The 22,227-nt window shown below is 40.0% G+C and overlaps 2 protein-coding genes across 2 annotated transcripts in view; one reads left to right on the forward strand and one right to left on the reverse strand.

Moving 5' to 3' along the window:
* The first annotated feature begins 1,566 nt into the window (after positions 1-1,566).
* FUCA2 (alpha-L-fucosidase 2) lies at positions 1,567-20,841 on the forward strand. Its single transcript, XM_010983709.3, has 7 exons — positions 1,567-1,854; positions 6,307-6,494; positions 11,674-12,013; positions 13,508-13,718; positions 13,959-14,149; positions 18,814-18,922; positions 20,144-20,841. The coding sequence occupies exons 1-7, from the start codon at positions 1,643-1,645 to the stop codon at positions 20,282-20,284; spliced, it is 1,392 nt and encodes a 463-aa protein (XP_010982011.1). The 5' UTR covers positions 1,567-1,642; the 3' UTR covers positions 20,285-20,841.
* The window catches only part of PEX3 (peroxisomal biogenesis factor 3), a 43,071-nt gene continuing 28,156 nt past the window's right edge, over positions 7,313-22,227 (reverse strand). Inside the window, exon 14 of the transcript XR_010381226.1 lies at positions 7,313-7,941. The gene's annotated coding sequence lies outside the window, so the exon portion shown is untranslated. The remainder of the gene's footprint in view (positions 7,942-22,227) is intronic.

The raw sequence follows: 22,227 nt of genomic DNA on the forward strand, positions 1-22,227 counted from the left end.
AAGCCATCAACACTGCATCAAGGTGGTGAATGCCCTTGTCCCTGGGGTGACAGTCACTGCTGCTGCTCCCATGTCCTTGCAGAGATAGGGAGTTAGGGCAATAGCTATTTAGTTTCATTTCCTTCTTGATTCTTTTACAATACTTGTTAAAGGGAAACAAGCCCCAAATTGAGTCATTTGTGCTAAACCTCATCAAGACTTAATTTCTAACCTAACTGCAGTTTCAGCCTCTCCCAGAAGTGGAATAAACCAACCAGTCTGGAATTTCCTGTTTGGCACTAGTAAGGCAATCTGCCCAAGACCCCCTGCATACCCCTAAGGGAAGGTGACCTTACCTGAGTTTCCTTGTCCTTTTTTGCCTACAAAAACCTTCTATTTTGTACGATTCCTTGGATTGCCTTTCTACTTGCTAGATAGGATGCTGTCCTTTCATGAGTCATTGAATGAAGCCAATTCAATCTTCAAATCTAGTCCACTGAGTTTTGTATTTTGAACACACTCAGTAATTAGAACCCCAGTTCACTGAAGGATTTCAACAAACTTGCTTTGAGTGCTGCTCCATGCCAGGCTCTGCTATAAATTCAGGGACTACAGAAAGGCAGGTCACTATTGCTGTCCTCAGGATGCTCACACACAGCCTAACAGCCTGAGATCTGCATCCCAACCACAAGACAATCCATGGACTCCTATATTAGTGGTTGGAATGAGATGTTAATGGGAACACAGGAAGGAGTAAGACATCTAGGAGGGGAGGTGGTGACAGAAAGCGTCACAGAGGCGATGACATTTGAACTGGCCCATGGAAAGATGGGAGCTGGTTTTCTCCAGGAGCAGAAGAGGTGGGGATTCTGGCTTTACTCTGAAAGCACTTAAAAGGGGGAGACACGAGCTTCTGGTGACATGCCTTGATTAATCAATCCAAATTTCCAGCTTCTATCTCAAGCCTACAGATTTCTTAAAACATTCATTTCACTGGTTTCACCTGTCTTAGACCTTGTTTTCTAATGCATCGGTTCTCCAAGCCTGGTGCCCAGATCAGCAAAGGTCAGCATCACCTAGAACTTGGTTAGAAATGCAAATTCTGGGGCCCCAACCTGAACTGTAAACGATTGGAATTTCACCCGATACAGACTCAAGGTTGACAGCCACAGTTCTAAACACACCCAGGACCTTGGGGATTGGGGAGGGGATGTGAAATGCAGAGGCTGAGAATGATCTGGGTTTTTCTGTGCCACCAGCCTGGGAGGGGCTGGATGACCCACCTGAGCGTCCACCCAGGCTGGTCTGTCACGTGCCTTCTCAGGTGGTTTCTGGCAGGGTCCACTGCGTGAGGGGAGAGGCGCTCCCATGGGTCCCTGAGCTAGACTCATTTCTTCCCCAAAGCGGATAGGCTGGGAGGCTTAGCTTCGCAGCCTCAGGGCTGGCTTTGGGGTTGTAGTGGCCTTGGTCTTGCAAGTGAGAGACAGGAGACTCCAGGGACCATTCCGCTCCAGAGCCAGAAGGTGGCCACTCCCATCCTAGCCGGGGCGGGTGCCTTTCTACGCCGACAGCTGCGTCAGGTGACTGTGGGAGGGGAGCAATAAACAGCCCGGGACGCGGAAGGACGAGCGGGAGTGGACCGAAGGGCGGCGGGCGCGGGGACATGGGGTCTCCGGTGCTGGCCGGGCCCGCACTCCCGCTGCTGCTGCTGGTGCTGCTGCCGCCAGGCCCTGCCCGCGGCGCCGCGCGCTTCGACCCCACCTGGAAGTCCCTGGACGCCCGCCCGCTGCCCGCCTGGTTCGACAAGGCCAAGTTCGGCATCTTCATACACTGGGGCGTGTATTCCGTGCCCAGTTTCGGGAGCGAGTGGTTCTGGTGAGCGCGCCTCCCTGCGTCTCCTCTGGCCCGGCGTCGGTTCCCCGCCCCCACCTCGCCGCCTCCGGCCGAGACCCAGACCCCGCCTCGGCGGGTTTGTTGTGCCCCCGCGTCAGTTTCACCTCCTGCTGTTTCAACCGCGTTTGTATTTCCGGGTGTTAACTGTATAGTTGATTGTGTAAGTGGTTCGAGCTGGATGGACACTGACTTCTTCCTGCGAGTGACCGCAAGAGTTGTCGGACGCTTATTGTGGCTCTGGCTTCTCGGCTACGTGGTAGTTGCGCTTACCAAGTCGGGGCTATCACTCTGTAGCCACCGAGTGACTAAAGCAGCAGAAAGTAAGGACTTGTGTGGGGCCATACGTGAAGCATGGGCCTCAGCTGCCGTCCTTAGAGATTCGGAGGCGATGTCTCTTCGCTCTTTTGCTGCTGTCAGTTTTCAGTTGTTTTGCCATGAAGGATGATTAACATATATTCATGGATTTGAGAAACTTCTGTGCATTTGGGCATCCATAGGCTCTTTAACGTTAAAATGTTACCACCTGTGGTTCAAGGAACAATTTTTTTTTCAAGTTCTAGAATGTTAACACTAAAAACAAAACAAAACAAAACAACCTAATTATTAATAGACTACTACGTGAAAAGTGTTACGCAGGAAAATTGCTCTTTAGGTTTTCCCTTGAGATCTATGTACAAATGTGCAGGTAACACCTTACAACTTTGAACTGCCTCACATCCCTTTCCTGATTAAATACTTGAAGTATTTTAAGTTCTTTGAGACAGAAATGTTATTTTATATATATTTATTTATACATACACACACATAGTACTATGTATAATACATTCCGAAGTAAAATAAGAAAATAAACAGTACTGTCAATTGAAAAAAAATGCACAGTGTGAGAACTGTGAGTTAAGTTTTATTTGGGGCAAAATGAGGACTGTTGCCTGGGAGACAGCCTCTCAGATAGTTGGTGGTGGGGAGGTCCGTGTACATGTGATTTTGGTGAAGGGGGGTACATGTAGTCAAGCACACATTTTGGCAGAGGGTTGCTGCTACTTACATGACGGTTGCTGCTAGTCACAAGGAGCAGATTTCTCTGGTAATGACCTCTAGATATGAGAAGATGCAAGAAACCAGGCTCATAAAATCTCCTCCTGAAAATATCCAACAATCTGAAGTGCTGTTCTACCAGTTTTTCCCAGAGCACACAGAATGCCTCATTTCTGATCTCCACCCTGTCCCTTCTGGGTGTGTTGAAGGTCAGTGACTACTGCAGTGGCTGGTGACTTCTTTCTTATAGAACCAGATGGCAAGTGACAATTTTTAGTTGGCAAATATGGGTATAAACCATATATTGTATTAACATCACGCTGTATATATTGTACTGCTTTCTACAAAGAGAGTGACTTTCTGTAAAATAACTTTTCTTACTCAGTTAAGCCAGTTGATGTAAAAGAACTGTATATACTTCGTTGAAATTTTGTATAAGTTTGAAGAACGTATACAAGGGACTCTTTCCTCCCATAACGTGTATTACCAAACATATTTGCTTCAGGATGTTATAAATCTTTCTTTGCAAGTTTTGTGCTGTAAGGCATTTTAAGTTTATTTTTGAAATGTTTCAGATTAGCTAGGTAAATAAATTTGCAGATTTTCTTCGTCTTATATTAAGATAGAATAGAATATATTTTAAATTATCATTTTGTTCAACTGTGAAGGGTAGGTAAATACCCATTTGGTTCTGGAAGATAATTTGATGTTTGTTAACTGAAATTAGTGCTCTGCCCAAAACAGCTAGTTTTGAGTCATATTATTCTTTGCAGTGGTTAACTTTTCATTTTCTACAAATGAACATAAAGTTGTTTGTTTTGACCTAGATCAATAAAGATAATTTTCATGCAAAAGAGAGTGTATTTCTGATGGTCTGGAATTGCATTAACCCAATGGAAGATTCTTTATTTAGGTGTCCCTTTGTGTCCCGTCTAAACCTCTGTTCCCCATCCCAATTTGACTCGGGGGAATCAATAGTAGAGATGAGTATATCTGACTGTCCTTAATGGCAATTCAAACCCAAATATAAATGATGGACTGTTTACTGTAAGTGCCTCTTCTCATCTCTATTAGTATGAAATTTGAGAAGTGACTCTAGACCATAATAGAGAATGCAGGTTCAAATTAGACTCTGTTAAGAAAAAATAGAACTCCCTTATCACTTTGACTGTCCCAGTTTCTCCTTTATAGTTCAATTTAAAAGATAAAAATGCATCATAGATCAATTAGGAAACTTTCACTTTAAAGCATAGAAAACCCAAATAAAAGATATAATAATAGGGGCTTGTTACTATACATAATGAAGAATTTAGAGGTAGGTGGCTCATGGATGAAATCAAAGATGTGGGCTTTTTTGTCATTCTCAGTCTGTTGACTCATCTCGTCATGGTCACATGTTGGTGGCCAAGCATCACTTTGCACAACCTTGTCCAAAAACATGTATCTCTCTCTATTAGAGAGGAAACCATTCCCAGAATCTCCCAAGTTGGCTTCCCCTCAAGTTCCATTGGCCAGCATGGGTTGGGTGTCCATGTGGTAGCTGTGATGGAAGCTGGGAAAGTATGTGTCTGACTTTTGGGCAGACATATTAATGTCCCTCAGTGAAGTCTTCTCAGCAGGAAGAACCTCCTAATCATCTTTGAGGAAGCAGTGCCCGTTATGAATTTGCTCATCCCATAGATACTCTTATGAAAGGAGTGGTGGAAGGAAAAGTAGAAGGTGAGTCAGAGATGGTGCTTGCATCTATTTCATGAGGATAGGATTACTGCTACATGTATCTATAATGTTTATCTAAAAATTATGTTTTTGATGTAGTTTTCCTCCTGAAGCTTTGCTTAGGCAGTTTAGGCCCCATTGTTCAGAATAAATGCACATAACAAGAATTTTTTGAAGGCTGAGTCAATATAGTCAATAACAGCATCTTCTTAATTTTACTGTTATCTCCTCCCCCACTTGTTCTCTGCTGGTAAATATAATAAATTTGTGTTATGTTTTATGCACTTCATCTTCCTTTTGAAGCCTTACGTTACAAAGGACTAATTATGTAAAGATACTACATGCTGCGATTTAAAAATGAAGAATTAAGAGCAAATGGGTGGTTGGGTTATCTAGAATGTTCTGGTTGATGAGCTGAGTGGAGTTTATAGAAGGAAAAATGGAAAACTACAAAAGTTTATATAAATTTTCTTTAAGGTGAAGTCAGACTAATTGGGAAAGTGAGGAAGAGAATCTTGGTAATATCTGAGTGCAGGGATTTAGTAAAGGGAGCTGAGGAAGTTACAGTTGACCCTGAACAACATAAGTTTGGCCCACTTTTATGTGGATATTTTTTCAATAATATACAATTGGCTGTCTGTATTTGTGGGTTTCACATCCCTGGATTCAACCAACTTCAGATGGAAATTTCTATCCATGGTTGGTTAAATCCACATATGCCAAGACTGTGAATATGGAGGGTTGACTGTGGAATGCCATTTAATATAAGGGAATTGAGCATCCACAGATTTTGGTATCTCCTAGGGCTCCTAGAACTGTTAGTGGAAAGAGGGGCCTCTAAATTAGGAAGCCCACCAAAGTGTGGGTCCTTGCCACCGGCTGTGAAAGAATTCATACAGCAGAGGCAGAGGGACAAAGTGAACAGCCGCTTTATTGCTCAGAAGAGAAGAAGGAAAGAAAGATGCTCCAGTGAGGAAAAGGCACTCAAGCGGGGAGCCATCAGCCAAGATGGCCAGTGAAGACAGCTCCAGCTGTGGCTTGGGCCATGTGGACTTTTATGGGAGGCTTCGGCCAGCTGGAACCAATCATCTTTCTTTTCTGTCTTTGTACGTGGGCTTTTCTGGTTATTGTCATGGCAGTTGTCAACTGTCATGGCACTGGCGTGTCACTTAGCATGCAAATGAATTACAATGATGGTATAATGAGACTCAAGGTCCACTGGAAGTCAAATCCTCCACCATCTTGGGCTTCACTGGTTCTAACCAGTTCTTGTATCTTCTCTTTGCAGCTGCCTCCAGAGACTTAGATAAGAGTAATTGGTTTATTTTCAAGGGAGGGTGGGGGTATGGTCCTGGGGCAACAGCCTTGCTAACCAGGACCCTGCCCCAGGGCTGCACTAGTGTTTCTTGATTGTTCCTCCCTTGTTTCTGCATTTCCTTTCTTCTCTGATTAGCAACTGTTTGAATCTGCCCTTTGGAACTCAGGGAAGGTCAAGGAGGCTGAATGAAGCCTATAAACTTCGAACAAGAAGTGGGGAACATGGAAAGATTTGTTCCAGGGAAGACCCTACAGGGTCCTCCTTGGTATCAGAACCATTTCTCCCATGGATACCAAGGGATGACTATACTTTAAATGCTATTATACTTTAAATATGCTATTTATGTGCTGTTTCCTTCCTCTTAGGTGGTATTTGCGAGAGAAAAAGATACCAAAGTACGTGGAATTTATGAAAAATAATTACCCTCCTGATTTCATATATGAAGATTTTGGACCACTATTTACAGCAAAATTTTTTGATGCGAACCAGTGGGCTGATATTTTACAGGCTTCTGGTGCCAAATATGTTGTCTTAACTTCCAAACATCATGAAGGTAAGTACAGCATTTGCAAACATTGACAGTGGTTGTGAATTGTAAATGTAGTTCTTTTGGAAGAAGAAACTAAAGCAAGGTCATCCACGTGAAATCAGAATTTTCTCTTAGGAGCAACCATAAGTGGCTACTGATATTTTGCTTATAATTTAAGAGACCACACACATGTTCCACCCAATTAAGAAGCATCAAGTATGCAGAAAGATCATACCCTCCACAAAACAGAGAAAAAATGAAAACGGGTCACATTTTGTTATATGCATATTTAACAATTTCCAAATAATCCAAGATTTGATTAAAGCTATTTGAAGTGGGATGTGGGTTGTAGGTCAGTTTCCACTTGGAATTGCACTCTTTCCTCTCATTCCACCTCTGTAATGTATTCTGAGAAGGCACCATGGGGGTTATTCCGCTGTATTCTTGCATCATGACCTACACACATGGTTGTGCTTTTGGTTAACTCTTACATGGCCCAATGCCTCCAATTTGCTACAGCTTGCTACCAATGAAAATAACATGGGTCACCTGGAAGGAACAGGATTTTAGAACTGTAATGGTGCTCAGAAATATCAGAGATGGTGGAAGAATATCTAAAGGAAACACAGTGGTTGTATTAGGTTTCTCCAGAGAGACAGAACTAATAGGAAGTATAATATGTAGAAAGAGATTTGTTATAAGAAATTGGCCTCTACATAATGGAGGCTGAGAATTTCAGACCCAAGAGAGCCAAAGGTTTAGTTCTAGTCTGAGTCCGAAGGCCTGAGAACCAGGAGACTGAATGATTTAGGTTCTTGTTCAAGTCTGAGTCCAAAGGCAGGAGAAGATTGATGTCTCACCTCAAAGATGTGCAGAGAGAAAAAATTCTCTCTTAATCAGCCTTTTATTCTATTCAGCCCTTCAGTGGATTGGATGAGGTCCACTCACATTGGGAAGAGCAATCTGCTTTATGCAGTCTACCTATTCCAATGTTAATTTCATCTAGAAACACCTTCAGGAACACACCCTGAAGATTGTTTAACCAAATATCTGGGCACCCAGTGGCCCAGTGAAGTTGACACATAAAATTAACCATCATAGTGATCTTACATTAATAGGATAGATTCCACCCATTACCATTCCTGTATCTACAAGATCAAGGAAGCATCAGCAAATTGTTATTGTTCAAACAGCATGTCAATTACACCATTTCCTTTGCATAACCATATTGCCTTGGTATAAAAAATTTTGCCTCATTGTTTTCTCCAGAAGTGGGGAGGGGATTAAGAGGGAGAACCAAAACTCCAAATAAGAAATTGTCTTTTCCCTTTGGCCTCATTTTTCCCTTTGGCCTCATTCTGGTGGCTTAATGATTTTCTGCTATAGATGTTTTTCAGGCTGAGATGGATATTTATGAAGCATATTTCCTTGTGAACATGTTGATTTCCTGATGTCTAGGAACGTCTCCAAGCTGCAGGGCACAAAGTATTACATAGTGAGCTTATTTAAAAACAAAACAAAACAACTCTTAATCACACTGTGAGGACAGATGATGTAGCCTACATTTATAAACTTTCTAGGACCCATGTTGTCAGATGTTTTCATGCTTATGGAAGAGACCCCACTGAGCCCAGTTAGCCAGGAAGACCACTGTGTGAGCTTCTAGTGGTGCTACTGAATCGAATACCCGTGTGGTTTTAGCACCACCAGGCATTAGGTTCTGTCAAGTTGAAACATTTTGAATAAGACTTTAAATATCAATACTGCTTTGAAGCTTACTACAAATATCTTTGAAACCAGTGTGAGCTGTTTTAAAAGCTTCTTAAAAATGAATCTCAATAGTATATCCATCTTAATCATGTCCTAATTTACAAGAATAAACTGTTTCACTGAAGGCACCTCATGTATGTCTGTTCTCAAAGATTCTTTTAGATTTCAGTGGGGCAGTAACAATGTACTTATGTTCTTAGGCACTAACTAAAAATTTTGAGACTTGTATTGTTTATTTATTGCATCTATGGTTTTTATGTAGAACAACCAGCAATCTAAGTGCAAATTCATTTTATTTTATTATTTATTTTTACTGAAGTATAGTTGATTTGCAATGTTGTGTTAGGGTGTGTAACAAAGCGATTCAGTTTTATGTGTATATATATGTGTGTATATACAGTTAATATATATGTGTGTGTATATAAAAGTTATATATACATATATATAACTTTTCAGATTCTTTTTCATTATAGGTTATTATAAGATATTGAATATAGTTCCCTGTACTATACAGTAGGTCCTGTTGTTTATCTATTTTATATATAGTAGTGTGTGCATGTTAATCCTAAACTCCTAATTTATCCCTCCCCCCTTCTCCCCTTTGGTAACCGTGTTTGTTTACTATGTCTGTGAGTCTATTTCTGGTTTGTAAACAAGTTCATTTGTATCATTTTTTTCAGAGATTCCACAGTAAGTGAAATCATATTTGTGTCTCACGTCACTTAATGTGATTATCTCTTTGTCCATCCATGTTGCTGCAAATGATATTATTTCATTCTTTTGTTTATAGCTAACTAGTATTCCATTGTGTGTGTGTGTATATATATATGTATATATGTATATATATACACCACATCTTTATCTGTTAATCTGTTGATTCAATTAGGTTGCTTCAATGTCTTGGCTATTGTAAATAGTGGTGTTATGTACAATGGGGTGTGTGTATCTTTTTGACTTAGGGTTTTCTCCAGATATATGACCAGGAGTGGGATTGCTGGATCATATGGTAACTCTACTTTTAGTTTTTTACGGAACCTCCATACTGTTCTCCATAGTGGCTGTACCAATTTACATTCCCACCAACAGTGTAGGAAGGTTCCTTTTTCTCCACACCCTCTCCAGCATTTATTGTTTGTGGACTTTTTAATGATGACCATTCTGACTGGTGTGAGGCGATACCTCATTGTAGTTTTGATTTGCATTTCTCTGATAATTAGTGATATTGAGCATCTTTTCATGTGCCTGTTGGCCATATGTCTTCTCTAGAGAAATATCTATTTAGATCTTCTGCCCATTTGTTGATTGGGCTGTTTGGTGTTTTTTGGTTTTATTTTTATTTATTTTTTTATATTAATCTGTATGAACTGTTTGTATATTTTGGAAATTAATCCCTTCTCAGTTGCATTGTTTGCAAATATTTTCTCCCATTCTATAAGTTGTCTTTTCATTTGTTTATGGTTTCCTTTGCTGTGCAAATGCTTTTAAGTTTAATTAGGTCCCATTTCCACAGCAAACATTATATTCAATGCTGAAAAGCTGAAAGCATTTCCTGTAAGATCAGGAACAAGACAAGGATGCCCGCTCTCACCATTCTTATTCAACACAGTTTTGGAAGTCCTAGCCACAGCAATCAGAACAGAAAAAGAAATGAAAGGAATCCAAATTGGAAAAGAAGAAGTAAAACTGTCACTGTTTGCGGATGACATGCTACTATACATAGACAATCCTAAAGATGCTACCAGAAAACTGCTAGAGCTCATCAATGAATTCAGTTAAGTTGCAGGATACAAAATGAATGTACAGAAATCTGCTGCATTTCTGTTCACTAACAACAAAATGTCAGAAAAGAAGAAATTAAGGGAAAAAAATCTCATTTACCATCACATCAGAAAGAATAAAGTACCCAGGAGTAAACCTACCTAAGGAAGCAAAAGACCTGTACTCTGAAAACTATAAGACACTGATGAAAGAAATTGAAGACGACACAAACAGATGGAAAAATATACTGTGTTCTTGGAATGGAAGACTCAACATTGTTAAAACGACCATACTACCCAAGGCAATCTACAGATTCAGTGCAATCTCTTGTCAAGTTACCAATGGCATTTTTCACAGAACTGAAACAAAAATTTTAAAAATTTGTATGGAAACATGAAAGACCTTGAATAGCCAAAACAATCTTGAGAAAGAAGACTGAAGCTGGAGGAATCACACTCCTTGACTGCAGAATATACTACAAATCTACAGTAACCAAAGCAGTATGATGCTGGCACAAAAACAGATACTTAGATCAATGGAACAGGATAGAGAGCCCAGAAATAAACCCACTCACTTATGGTCAGTTAACCTATGGCAGAGGAGGCAAGAATATACAATGGAGAAAAGATAATACCTTCAATAAGTGGTGCTGGGAAAACTGGATAGCTACATGTAAAAGAATGAAATTAGAACATTCTCTAACATCATACACAAAAATAAACTCAAAGTGGATTAAAGAACTAAATGTAAGACCGTGTACCATAAAACTCCTATAGGAAAACATACTCAGAACACTCTTTGACATAAATTGCAGCAGTATTGTTTTGGATCTGTCTCATAAAGTAATGGAAATAAAAGCAAATTCCTTTTAAAATATGAATTATTTCTAAGTGCTTACGTAAAGGCAGACATTTTTCTTACCCATTTAGTTGGTAGGTAATTCACTTTTAGGTTATTTAAAGAACAACATTCAAGTTTATGATTTTAGAGTAGGATGAGAATACAAATGGTGGGTACATTTCAAAGTACAAGACTACTGGGGGAATAGTACACCACCCCCACCTTGGTTAAATGAATCATGAGGCTAAGGGAGATTTACTACTACACGCGGATCACCAGTGTTCTAAGAATCATACTATAATAAAATAAAATAAATCCTAAAGCACTTTAATCTTTGATTTAGAAGACAAGAATCTTGTAGGAATGTATTGCAGGATCTTCACTTAAGTGGTAGTAGTCCTTGTTTAGCGTGGTAGATGTGGAAGATGTTCCCACCTTAGCTGTGGTCTGCTCATGTTGATTGTTGATTTTGTGCTAGACCCTGTGCTGGCCGTTGGTATACAGCAGGGAACACTGCAGACATGATGCTGTCCCTCAAGGAACTTACAGTTTAAGAGAGAGAATGCAGGAGATATGTCAGACTATACAAACCTCATAGGGTACTCTGAGAATTACTGTTAAAAATCTCGGTTCTACTTTGTCTAAATTCTCATTTGTTTCTTGTATGAAAGCAAAATATACACTATGAAAAAAATTGCCATAAAGCAATTTGTAGAAACAGTGATTTTTATATCATGTGTAGTGCCTGCATAATTTGTTTTGGTGTTTGCACAGGAGGAAATTTACTAAAACTGAATTGATGTACTTAACAGGTTTTTTAATATTAACGTTTCAGGCTTCACCTTGTGGGGCTCAGAGTATGCGTGGAACTGGAATGCTGTGGACGAGGGGCCGAAGAGGGACATTGTCAAGGAACTTGAAGTAGCTGTTAGGAACAGGACAGGCCTGCGTTTCGGGCTATACTATTCCCTTTTTGAATGGTTTCATCCACTGTTCCTTGAGGATGAAGTCAGCTCATTCCAGAAACGACTATTTCCAGTGTCTAAGATGCTGCCTGAGCTCTACAAGTTAGTGAACAAGTATCAGCCTGAGGTCCTGTGGTCGGATGGCGATGGCGGGGCCCCAGACACCTACTGGAACAGCACAGGCTTCTTGGCCTGGTTGTATAATGAAAGGTGTGTGCTCTTGATTGGATTGCTGTCGTGACCTTAAGCATTCCTAACACATGTTTAACAGTTTAATTTCCTTGCTTCTCAAAATATTTTTCAGGCTCATTTGTGGTACGGGGGAGGAAATCACTGTAAAGAATGCTTATCAGACATATCAGTATTTACTCAAAATAATCAAGAGTTACAAATCAGGAGTCTAATACAAATCAGGAGTCTGGTTTTTAAAATCAGACTAAAGATTACAGAATCAAGGACTTTGAGGATATTCATTTTGTGGGTCCTCATTTTCATCTCCTATTCTGGGGACAACGCTGTTTATTCATCATCCCTTTCTCATTATGTGCTTTTCAGTTCCTCTAATTGCTTCTTTTTATCCTCTTACCTTTGGTAATCTTTGCTTCTCAGACAATGTCATCTTTCTCTGTCTCCTCTTTTCCTTCATTGACAGTCTCTTCCTGTTCTTTCCTCTTGCTTTCTAGCACCATCCAAGCTGCCCCATTAGAACAAGGAGTTCTGACTTAGCTCTTCTATAAGGCTCACACTATGTGGACCACACTTATGTTTCTAACCAGAAAGTATGTGGTATTGGGCTGTGAAGTTAGGGAGTGTCCTGCTCGTGTTCTCTGGGCCCACAAAGGGTTTGCACAGGCAAACCCTTTGAAGAGCTCTTGATATTTAACTGCAGTTTCTCTAGGTACTCCTTCCAAAAGAAAATATTGGTAGCCCTCTTCTTCATTTTGTGAACCCAAACTGTCCCCTCAATGTGAAGAAGTGCAGGAAGTTCCACCTGCTACAATGAATAATGTCGTGGGGATGTTTCATGCCACAGTGAATTCCATGATGACAACAGTCGAATTTCCTGAGATTTTTCTTTTTTTAATTAATTAATTAATTATTTGGGTGGGGGGAGGTAATTAGTTTACTTATTTATTTATTTTTGAAGGAGGTACTGGGGATTGAACCCAGGACCTTGTGTATGCTTAGCATGTGCTCTACCACTTGAGCTATACCCTCCTCCCTGAGATTTTTCAATATAGGCACAATTTTAAGAGAAAGAGAAAGGCTAGAATATATGTATAAGATTATTCAGTCATAGGTGAGAAGAATGTCTTGAGTGACACTCAGTCTTGCCTATCACTCACGGCAAGAGGGGTGGGGAACCTACAGATAATAGCATAATACTCCTGTAAGTGTTACGTGTGTTGGGCACTGGGCTAGGTGTTTTCCATAAATTAGTTCTGCTGTGATAACAGATGAGGAAATTGATTATTGAGAGGAGTTAGGTAACTTGCTCTAGGGCTGGGAGCTTAGAAAGTGACAGAGCCAGGGCTACAATCTCTTCAGGTCTGTTTGACTTTGCAGTCGTGGGCTTTGTGTTATATTCCACTGTGGTTATTTTTCAGGAGTGAATTTCAGTCAGACCTCTTTTCAGTGGCGTTTGGTTTTGTCTTAAAAAAATTTTTACCTTTTGCCTCAGAAAAATCATCCATTTCATTTCAGCCCAGTTCGGGACACAGTGGTCACCAATGACCGTTGGGGAGCTGGCAGCATCTGTAAGCATGGTGGCTACTATACCTGCAGTGATCGTTATAACCCAGGACACCTTTTGCCGCACAAGTGGGAGAACTGCATGACGATAGACAAGTTTTCCTGGGGCTACAGGAGGGATGCTGGGATCTCTGACTACCTTACGATTGAAGATTTGGTGAAGGTACAGTAAAATGTCTCGTCACTACTATAGTAATATTCTTACTAGTATGTGAGAATTATTTTTTTAATTGTATAGCTCAATGACCTATAAACACAGAATATAATTCTTTTCTCTATGTTCTCCTAAATAGTGATTATATATGTATGTCTAAGTCCATAAATACAATAGGTTAACACATCCGTGATGGAGTAGTTTTCTTCCTCTAAGAACTATATATTTATTCTTAACTTTTTTTTAAAGCAACTTGTAGAAACAGTTTCATGTGGAGGAAATCTTTTGATGAATATTGGGCCCACACACGATGGCACCATTTCTCCAATTTTCGAGGAGCGACTAAGGCAAATGGGGACCTGGCTAAAAGTCAATGGAAAAGCCATCTATAAAACTCAAACTTGGAGATCCCAGAATGACACTGCCACCCAAGATGTGTGGTAAGTACTGTTAGATAGAGGAAGACATTTAACATTTCTCAGAGATGAATAGAAAAGTAGAATAAAAAAGGAAACTGGATGAATGCCTACTTACACGAAACACTTTATTTACTCTAGAAGAAATAAGCATATTCTTAAACACTTATTATTTATCAAATTGAGCTTAAATCAGCTCTAGATTCCTCCTAATGGTGGACAAATTTGAAGGAAAATATTCAGCTCTGACAAAAATTGTAAGCCATTCAGAAAAATGGAAAATGCCGACTGGTTAATCTGAAGGAGACCTGGTTTAGTCAGTTAAGTAAATTCCAACTTTTGCAGATGTTACATCACATCAAGTTAGCAAGAGGTGATGAAGGGCAGAAAAAATATTAAAAATCAGCCCAAATAACAGCATTATTTAAATTGATTAAAAATCTCGTAGCTTGTTTCTATTATTCTAATAAATCTAAACCTGAAGTTTCTTTAAAATTAATTATCTTAACTGGCTAACTTTTCTTTTAACTAGTGTTTTCTGTAAAAGCCTTGCCATGGGTTCCGTCTGAGCTTTGGAAGGTTCTGTGGGGCAGTGAGTATTGGGAGTCAGACTCTGCACATATGGTGGTTTCTGATGTGGGATTTTAACATATATAAATAAGAAAAGTATTAGCGAACCTCTAAAAATTCACCTTGTATTGCCACCAAAGTGAATACACCCTGATCAAGCATAAATCAAAAAGTTAGATTAAATAATCTTCTTTGAACTTATGTCCTTAGACAAATTATCAATTCTTTGAAGAAAAGCAAGGCAGTTTAGACAGAAGCAACTAAGAGTAGAATTTTAGAATGTTAGGAGGAGCTATAATGAGAACTCAGAACCAATCTTTCATTTTACAGAGGCTAGTTTAAATTTGGTTAAAGCCAAAATTTGCTGCTGTGCTTATGTTTGACTATGAGGGTGTCTGATCTGGGACTTCACAATTATTAACCATTATTCCATTAAGTTTTCTTTTAATAAGTAAAGATAAAAAGCCAAACTATTTACCAAGGCGTGTGAAGCTGAACTCTGGCTGCACTGCCCCAGCCCCAGGCTGCCGCTCGCCCCTCCCCACCAGGGGAGCTCTCTCCCCTGGTTCCTGGCGTGTGCTGCCCCTTCCTGCTGCAGTTATCTTAAGACTCCCAGGTCCATCCTTAAAAATCCTTTGAGATTTTAGCCCTGGCTCACTGTCACTGTCCCCAGAACTACTCCTCACATAATTCTTAGTGATTGTAATGTCTATATTCAGAGCTCTTCTAATTTGCTGGCTCCTTGGTTCCTGTGCCTCCTCCCTTCTAGGGATCCTGTCCCCCTACATTTGTAGCCCTTCTCTTGGTCGTACCTTGGACCTTGCATTACCAATAATTGTGCTCCTTCCATGATCTCAGTCTGAACTGTTCTACTGTCTAACTCCCACTTCTTGTATTTCAGCTTACTCCACATAGCACTTTGGCTCCCAAAGGGATCTACCATCTTGGATTCTGTCACTTTTTCTCTGTTCCACATGTCTCTGTCCTCTCATGTCTTTTCTTCTTCCTTTCCCAGGTGGCCCATCACTCTATGGCATCCACCCTCAACTCCTTAACTTTCTTTCTGTCACACTCAATACAACTGAACTTTGATTAAACTCAGCTCTACTTATTCCATGCCTGCCCCTGGGCAGCTAAACATGACTAGACACACACACACACACACACACACAGACTCACACACACTCACACACATGTCAAATGGTCTCACTTTTGGCTTTTAGGCCAAGCCCCGTATCCTGGATCCCATCCCAGGTTATCCACTCAAGGGTATTGTTTTACTAGTTCTCCCCATTTGCTCCTTATCTTCAGTTTTCCCTCTTTTTTAGATCCTTTCCTATCAGCATACAAACCTTTTCTTTTTTTCATCTTAAAGCACTCTTTCAACCCTACTTAGATTTCCAGCTACTTTCCCATTTCTCTACTTTCCTTTATAGTAAGACATCTTGAAAAATGGTTTTTACTTGCTATCTCCAATTTCTTGCTCCAACTTTTCTCTTAAACTCACTCTAGTCAGGCTTCTACCCCCAGACTCCTCACCATCACTGTTACCCAGGCCCACCGTAATCTCCCCACCCCCAGTCCAGGGTCAGTCCTCAGTCCCTATCATCTGAGCTTATTGGCAGCATTTGCCTCAGGTGACAGCTGTCTCTCTCCCTCTTCACTTCACACTCCTTCTTAGTTTCCTTTGCTGGTTCCACCTCAATTCCCGACTAGACCTTGAAGTCCCCTGAGTCTCAGCCCTTGGATGTCTGTATCTACCTTCATTCCCCGGGTGACCGCATCCATTTCCATGGCTTTAAAGGCCATACTGTTCACTGCTCCAGGGCAAACCTCTTTCTTGAACTTCCTAGTCAACATCTCCACTTGGAAGTATAAGCATCCTAAACCTGTTATATCTGAAACTTAGGTCCTAATTTTAACATTTGGCTCTAAAGCAGCTCATTCTGTGCTGTGCAAGCTCTCTGCAGGGACTTCTGTGCTCACAGTCCCTCTTCCTCCAGATACTCACAAGGCTCTGCCTGACCCTACAGCCACCTTCTCAGAGAGGTCTTCCCTGACTGTTCTATTTAAAATAACACCCAGGTCCCTTTTTTCTAACCTAGTGTTGACCTAAATAGACTGTCAGTTATTTCTCCAGCAAAAAAAAAATGGTTTTATTCGAGATCAGCAAAGAATTGTAATAGGGGTCTGCAAACTTGGTGAGAGCCGTGCAGGCGCCTGCACCGCCAGGGAGGGAGAGCTCTTCCATTGAGGAGAGGGAAGTGGGAGGGTGATGGTAAACACAGGGTCCACAGCTGGCTTTTCTTTGGTTGAGTTGTTGCCAGCAAAGAAGAGGAGTCTTTCTTCTTCCTGTTGGGCTCTGCTACTGTTGCAGGGCGTAGGAGTTCCCCTGTTGGTCTCCTGACTATTTTAATTGCGGCTTCTGTGTATTAATTTTTTACACTAGCATGCTCTATCCTTCTTATGGGGCTTAAGTTTCCTCCATGGCACTTAATCGTTACCTGACGTAATTTTTTGCTCCTTCTAATATTTTCCACTACAACATAAGCTCCACGAGGACAGGGACTGTGTTCAATGCTATGCGTCCAGCTCTGAAACAGTGATTAGCACTTTAAGATGTCAATAAATGTTTGTTGAATATTTGAGTGAAAAAAATCAGTGAATTCTGTTTTCTTTGTCTAGACCTTACTCTTCTAACCTTTTCTTTTTTTCTCATTCATCCTTTAAGCCTCTGATTAAATGTCATTTTCTTGGACAGGCTTTTTGCTGATGGTCTAACCTAAAAAGATCCCTTTGTTATAATCTTCCAATTTCCTTTTTTTTTTCATAGTGCTTATCAAAGTTCACACTTTTATATTATTTGTATGATTATTTAATGTCTTCCTCACTCTAATCTAGGCACCACAAGAACAAGAACTAAGTGTGTTTTGTTTTTGATTGTATCCTTAACACCAGTGCTTGGCCCAACGTTGACACAAAATACCTACTGAATGAAGGAATATGAAGTAATCAGCAGGTGGAAAGCCATCTATTCTTGCATCTTACCCTCTTTGCTTACACTCCCCACCTGTTTCTAGCTCTATGAGAACAGCCTGATGAAGAAGAGTAGTACTAGAAAAATCTATGTTCCAAAAACTTCCTTTTAGTATTGGGGAAGTCGGGGAGGGAGGTCATGTGATAATTGGGATTTATAATAAGAAATATATATTTGGTCTTTGTTTCTGGCACAGAGCTCCTGAAACTCTTGAAATTTCTTGAGTGATGAGAGCCATAAAGGTGTCTTTTGTTATGTCACTGAAGTGATTTTTGACCCTACCAAAGGATGGCGGGCTGGTGGCCAGGAGACCCAACCATGTGATTATAGGGTTGGAACTTTCAGTCCCACCCACAGCCTCCAGGGGGGCGTGAAAGGCTGGAGGTTGAATCAGCCATCAATTGCCAATGATTTAATCAATCTTAACTATGCAATGAAGCTGCATAAAAACCACAAAGGATGGGGTTCGGAGAGCTGGATTGGTGGAGGTGCCGGGAGAGAGGGGTACCTGGAGATGGCGTGGAAGTTCTGTGCCATTTCCCACATACCTTGCCCTGTGCATCTCTCCGTCTGGCTGTTCCTGAGTTACATACTTTTATAATAGACCTATAATCTAGAAAGTAAAATGTTTCTATGAACTCTGTGAGCTGCTCTAGCAAATTAACTGAACCCAAGGAGGGAGTCATGGGAACCTCCAGTCTATACCCTGTGGGTCAGAAGCCCAAGTGATGATCTGGACTTGTGACTGCTATCTGAATTTGAGGCTGGAGGGCAGTCTTGTAGGACTAAACCCTATCCTGTTGAACCTGACACTATCTCTGGGTAGACAGAGTTGTAGGACACACAGCTGGTGTCTGAGAATTGCTTGGTGGTGTGGGGAACTTCCCACCCCCACCACACTGGAATTGGGATCAGAACCCTTCTGGGTGCTTTTTAGACTACCATAAGGCTATTATTCTTTCCCTCTACTAATGAAAACATTGGTAAATATTTGCTAAATGGAAGTATCTCGGTAAAATAATTCTAGACCTGACTCATAAATAATGAGAAACATTACTATGCTTTTCCCCTTTTTAACCAGGTACACATTCAAACCTAAAAGCAAATTGGTCTATGCCATGTTTCTCACATGGCCCACGTCAGGACAGCTGCTTCTGGGTCAGCCCAGAGCTACTCTGGGGGCAACAGAGGTAAGAGGAAAACAATTCTTTATTGTTCCTTTAAATTGCTGATGAGACTGTCCTGATGGAAACATAATATAATTTTTAACTTCAAGGTGAGCCTTTTATGTGCTCCTCTTATACCTCATAAGAGTAATTTTAAAATTAGCTTTATCAATGGCAATGTTTGGCAAAAACCTTTGAAAATTTTCTTTCATTTCCCAGAAAACTAAAATTATAAAACAGCTGTATTATCTCCATGCAAATCAGCATGAAGTATCTTCTTCATGGTCATTCTATGCTGTTCAAGCTGCCCTGCATGTATCCAAAATGACTCTTCGTAAAACTGGAGCTCAGATTCTTCCCAACATCCCATGCCAGAACGCATATGAATAAATATGTCATGGCCTTACTATTTTAAGTTCATAAAAAATCTGGAGAAAGTTAAAGGTTAATCCGACAGTTGTTACCATTAGCTCTGATATTGAGCTCATTTTGATATACTTATAGCTTATTTTTAAGAAATCGAAAATTTCCTTGGAGGTGAATTGTCCATACGCTTCTCCTTGCATCATCTTTCCATATTTCATTTCTAACACTTGGGCTGATCAGGCAGAAAAGGACTGGAGTTCAAATCTGAGGTTAATTACAGCCTAGTGGCCTGGGCATGGCATTATCTTTTTATTTTATCCATGTTTTCTCTGGCCGCCATTAATACTGTTATTTAAAAGTTCATGTGTTTTCATATTATTCTACATGATAAGCAAAGTTTTCTGGTTCCAAATAACCACAGATATGTTGAAATCTAAATTCATTTTGTGTAAGACTAAGGATATAAAACAGTTACAGTAGTAACAGATCTCACTCATGCATGGTTGGCTAGTGGGGATTACTGGAACATCTGGGCTGGGGAGAAAGGTGAGCCTTTCTCCAAACATTGTGTGTAAGAGCTGAGCTCTTTGGGCTCAGTGGGCGGTCTGGTTCTAGACTCACCTTCCCCACTCTGACACTATTCAATCTTCACAAATCTTCCTCAACTTCTGCACACTTTTGAAAGTAATATAGGAGCAAGACAGATGTATGTACTCATTTGGATCAAGAATTGAAACAGCTTGTGACCTACTAAAAAAAAGTAAAAAATACATCGCTTGCCTATATTGCTTTTTAAGAAATATCAACCTCTCCTTCCCAATAAAGTGAGTAAGTCAGAGATATATTTGGAGACATCTGTATGTATGTTTTTAATTTCAGGTTAAACTGCTGGGACATGGACAGCTACTTAACTGGACTTTTTCCAAGCAAAACGGCATTATGGTTGAACTGCCTCACCTAACTGTTCATCAGATGCCCTGTAAATGGGGCTGGGCTCTAGAACTAACTCATGTGGCCTAATGTGCAGCAGAGGGCTTTATGCTGCTGTAATATCTAAGACTGAAAATATCAGGTGTCTATAGTTGTAGCACATGAGAAATCAAATGTGAGATTGAACAAGAGTTTCCTAAATCACCCACATCACTGTTTTCACTCTTCAGTGCACTTTGCTATTGATGTCTCTTCACATTGCATTTATTTCCATGTGTGATTCAGAGGTGGGGGTTTTTATTTTAGGGTAGCTAGGAATTGGTGGTGTTAAGGACTGGATCGTGTCTTCTGCCAAATTCACATGTTGAAGCCCTAACCCCTCAATGTGACTGTATTTAGAGATTTTAAAGAAGTTACTAAGCTTAACTGAAGTTATAAAGGTGGGATCTTAGTCCAGTATAACTGGTGTCCTTATAAGAAGAGGAGCAGGAACGTGAGCGCACAGAGGAAAGATCACGTGAGGACCCAGTGGGAAGTCGGCCACCTGCAGGTCAAGGCGGGAGGCCTCAAGGGAACCCAGACCTGCCACCACCTGGGGCTTTCGGCTTCCAAACCTGAGAAGAAATAAACTACTGTTGTTTAAGGCACCCAGTCTGTGGTATTTATCATGGCAGCCCTAGCAGACTAATATAGGTCACAGGCATATAATAAATTTGGCTTAATACTTATTTTCAATGCTCTTGTAATAAAACTGATACGTTCACTATAGATATTTAAAAATACACAGAAATGCTTAAAAGTAAAATCACTGTTAAGGTCACCACTACTATTATTTTAGTATATTCTTCCAGGTTTTTCTTGGGGGGAGATGAGGGCATGGGGTTGGCGGTGTGAGCCTGTTTTTGTAGGTAGGCTAATTTGAGGTCCAATTTAAATGAATAAATTTGCTTCCTGTATTTGCCTTCAAACAAACTGAAGTTGAAAGTCTAGCTGAAAATTAGGAAGTCTATTCAGAGTTTCCCTAAGAATGAAGCAAAATAATGAAACAAAAATAATTCAGATACTGATGTAAATTCAAAGAAATACTGATTAAAGAACTCATTTCCCTCAACAAAGATGTCCCATGTGGCCAGATCTTTGAAGTGCTGTGGGTTCCATTTTGTCACATTAGTCAAATGCAGACATCTCATTGTTCCCTACAAATGCTTCAAGTAGAGAGGGAAATGAAACACTATTCATATTTATTTTCTAAAATCATGCTTAAAATTATTCATTGCTGAAGTTCCTACAACTATCAAAAATTTGAAACCACACCAAAGTATTTACATGAGTAAATACTTTAATAATTCTAAATCTCAACTAACATTTTATTAGAGATCCAACACAGACAGATTTACATGATCCCAAACATTAGACTAAGAAAAGACGAAAAAGAAAAAAGGAAAAAATACTTCAGACAAACCCAAATAAACAGGCTTATAGGATATGAACATAAAAGTAGGGTCCATCTGTCTGTTTGAAAGAAGTATTTTTGAGGCCAAAACCTGTCAACCACTTAAATTCCTACCTTGTCCACCTTGACCTTTACAAATAGAGAATATAGAGGAAAAATGGAACTATTTAAGCAAATTATAGTTAAATATAGGGTTTAGTTAATAGGAAGCTGAGGGAGTGAAATGACAAAATATAGCTGAACATTCAGAAGTACTGAGTAAAATGCTTTGCTACAGACACTATATATTGAAAAAAGTATGAATACCAAATTTTATTTAAGGTATATCTTGCTTATATGTGAAATCTACACGTGGGACTCATAATAAGGATCTTAAAATAGTCCATCAAATTCTTAGAATTATCACGGGTACGGAAGACAAGAATTATAGTAAGGATAATTAACAATCGGATCTCTTATTACCCACTTTAAGCCAATAGTTCTTTACCCTGCCAACCAACTAATCCTTTTCCCGGAGTTACTTATAAGTACAAAATTGACTTGTTTTGAATTTCAGTAACTTTGGATTTTTCTTTAATGA

Source organism: Camelus dromedarius, chromosome 6, assembly GCF_036321535.1.
Source record: "Camelus dromedarius isolate mCamDro1 chromosome 6, mCamDro1.pat, whole genome shotgun sequence".
NCBI classification, from domain to species: Eukaryota; Metazoa; Chordata; class Mammalia; order Artiodactyla; family Camelidae; genus Camelus; species Camelus dromedarius.

What these genes read in the sequence shown, in the direction of transcription:
- FUCA2 (XM_010983709.3), top strand. Translation starts at nt 1,643, where the DNA reads ATGGGGTCTCCGGTGCTGGCCGGGCCCGCACTCCCGCTGCTGCTGCTG. An exon ending in TTCGGGAGCGAGTGGTTCTG is followed by an intron (nt 1,855 to 6,306) that starts GTGAGCGCGCCT and finishes CCTTCCTCTTAG; the next exon opens with GTGGTATTTGCGAGAGAAAA. An exon ending in CTACTCTGGGGGCAACAGAG is followed by an intron (nt 18,923 to 20,143) that starts GTAAGAGGAAAA and finishes TTTTAATTTCAG; the next exon opens with GTTAAACTGCTGGGACATGG.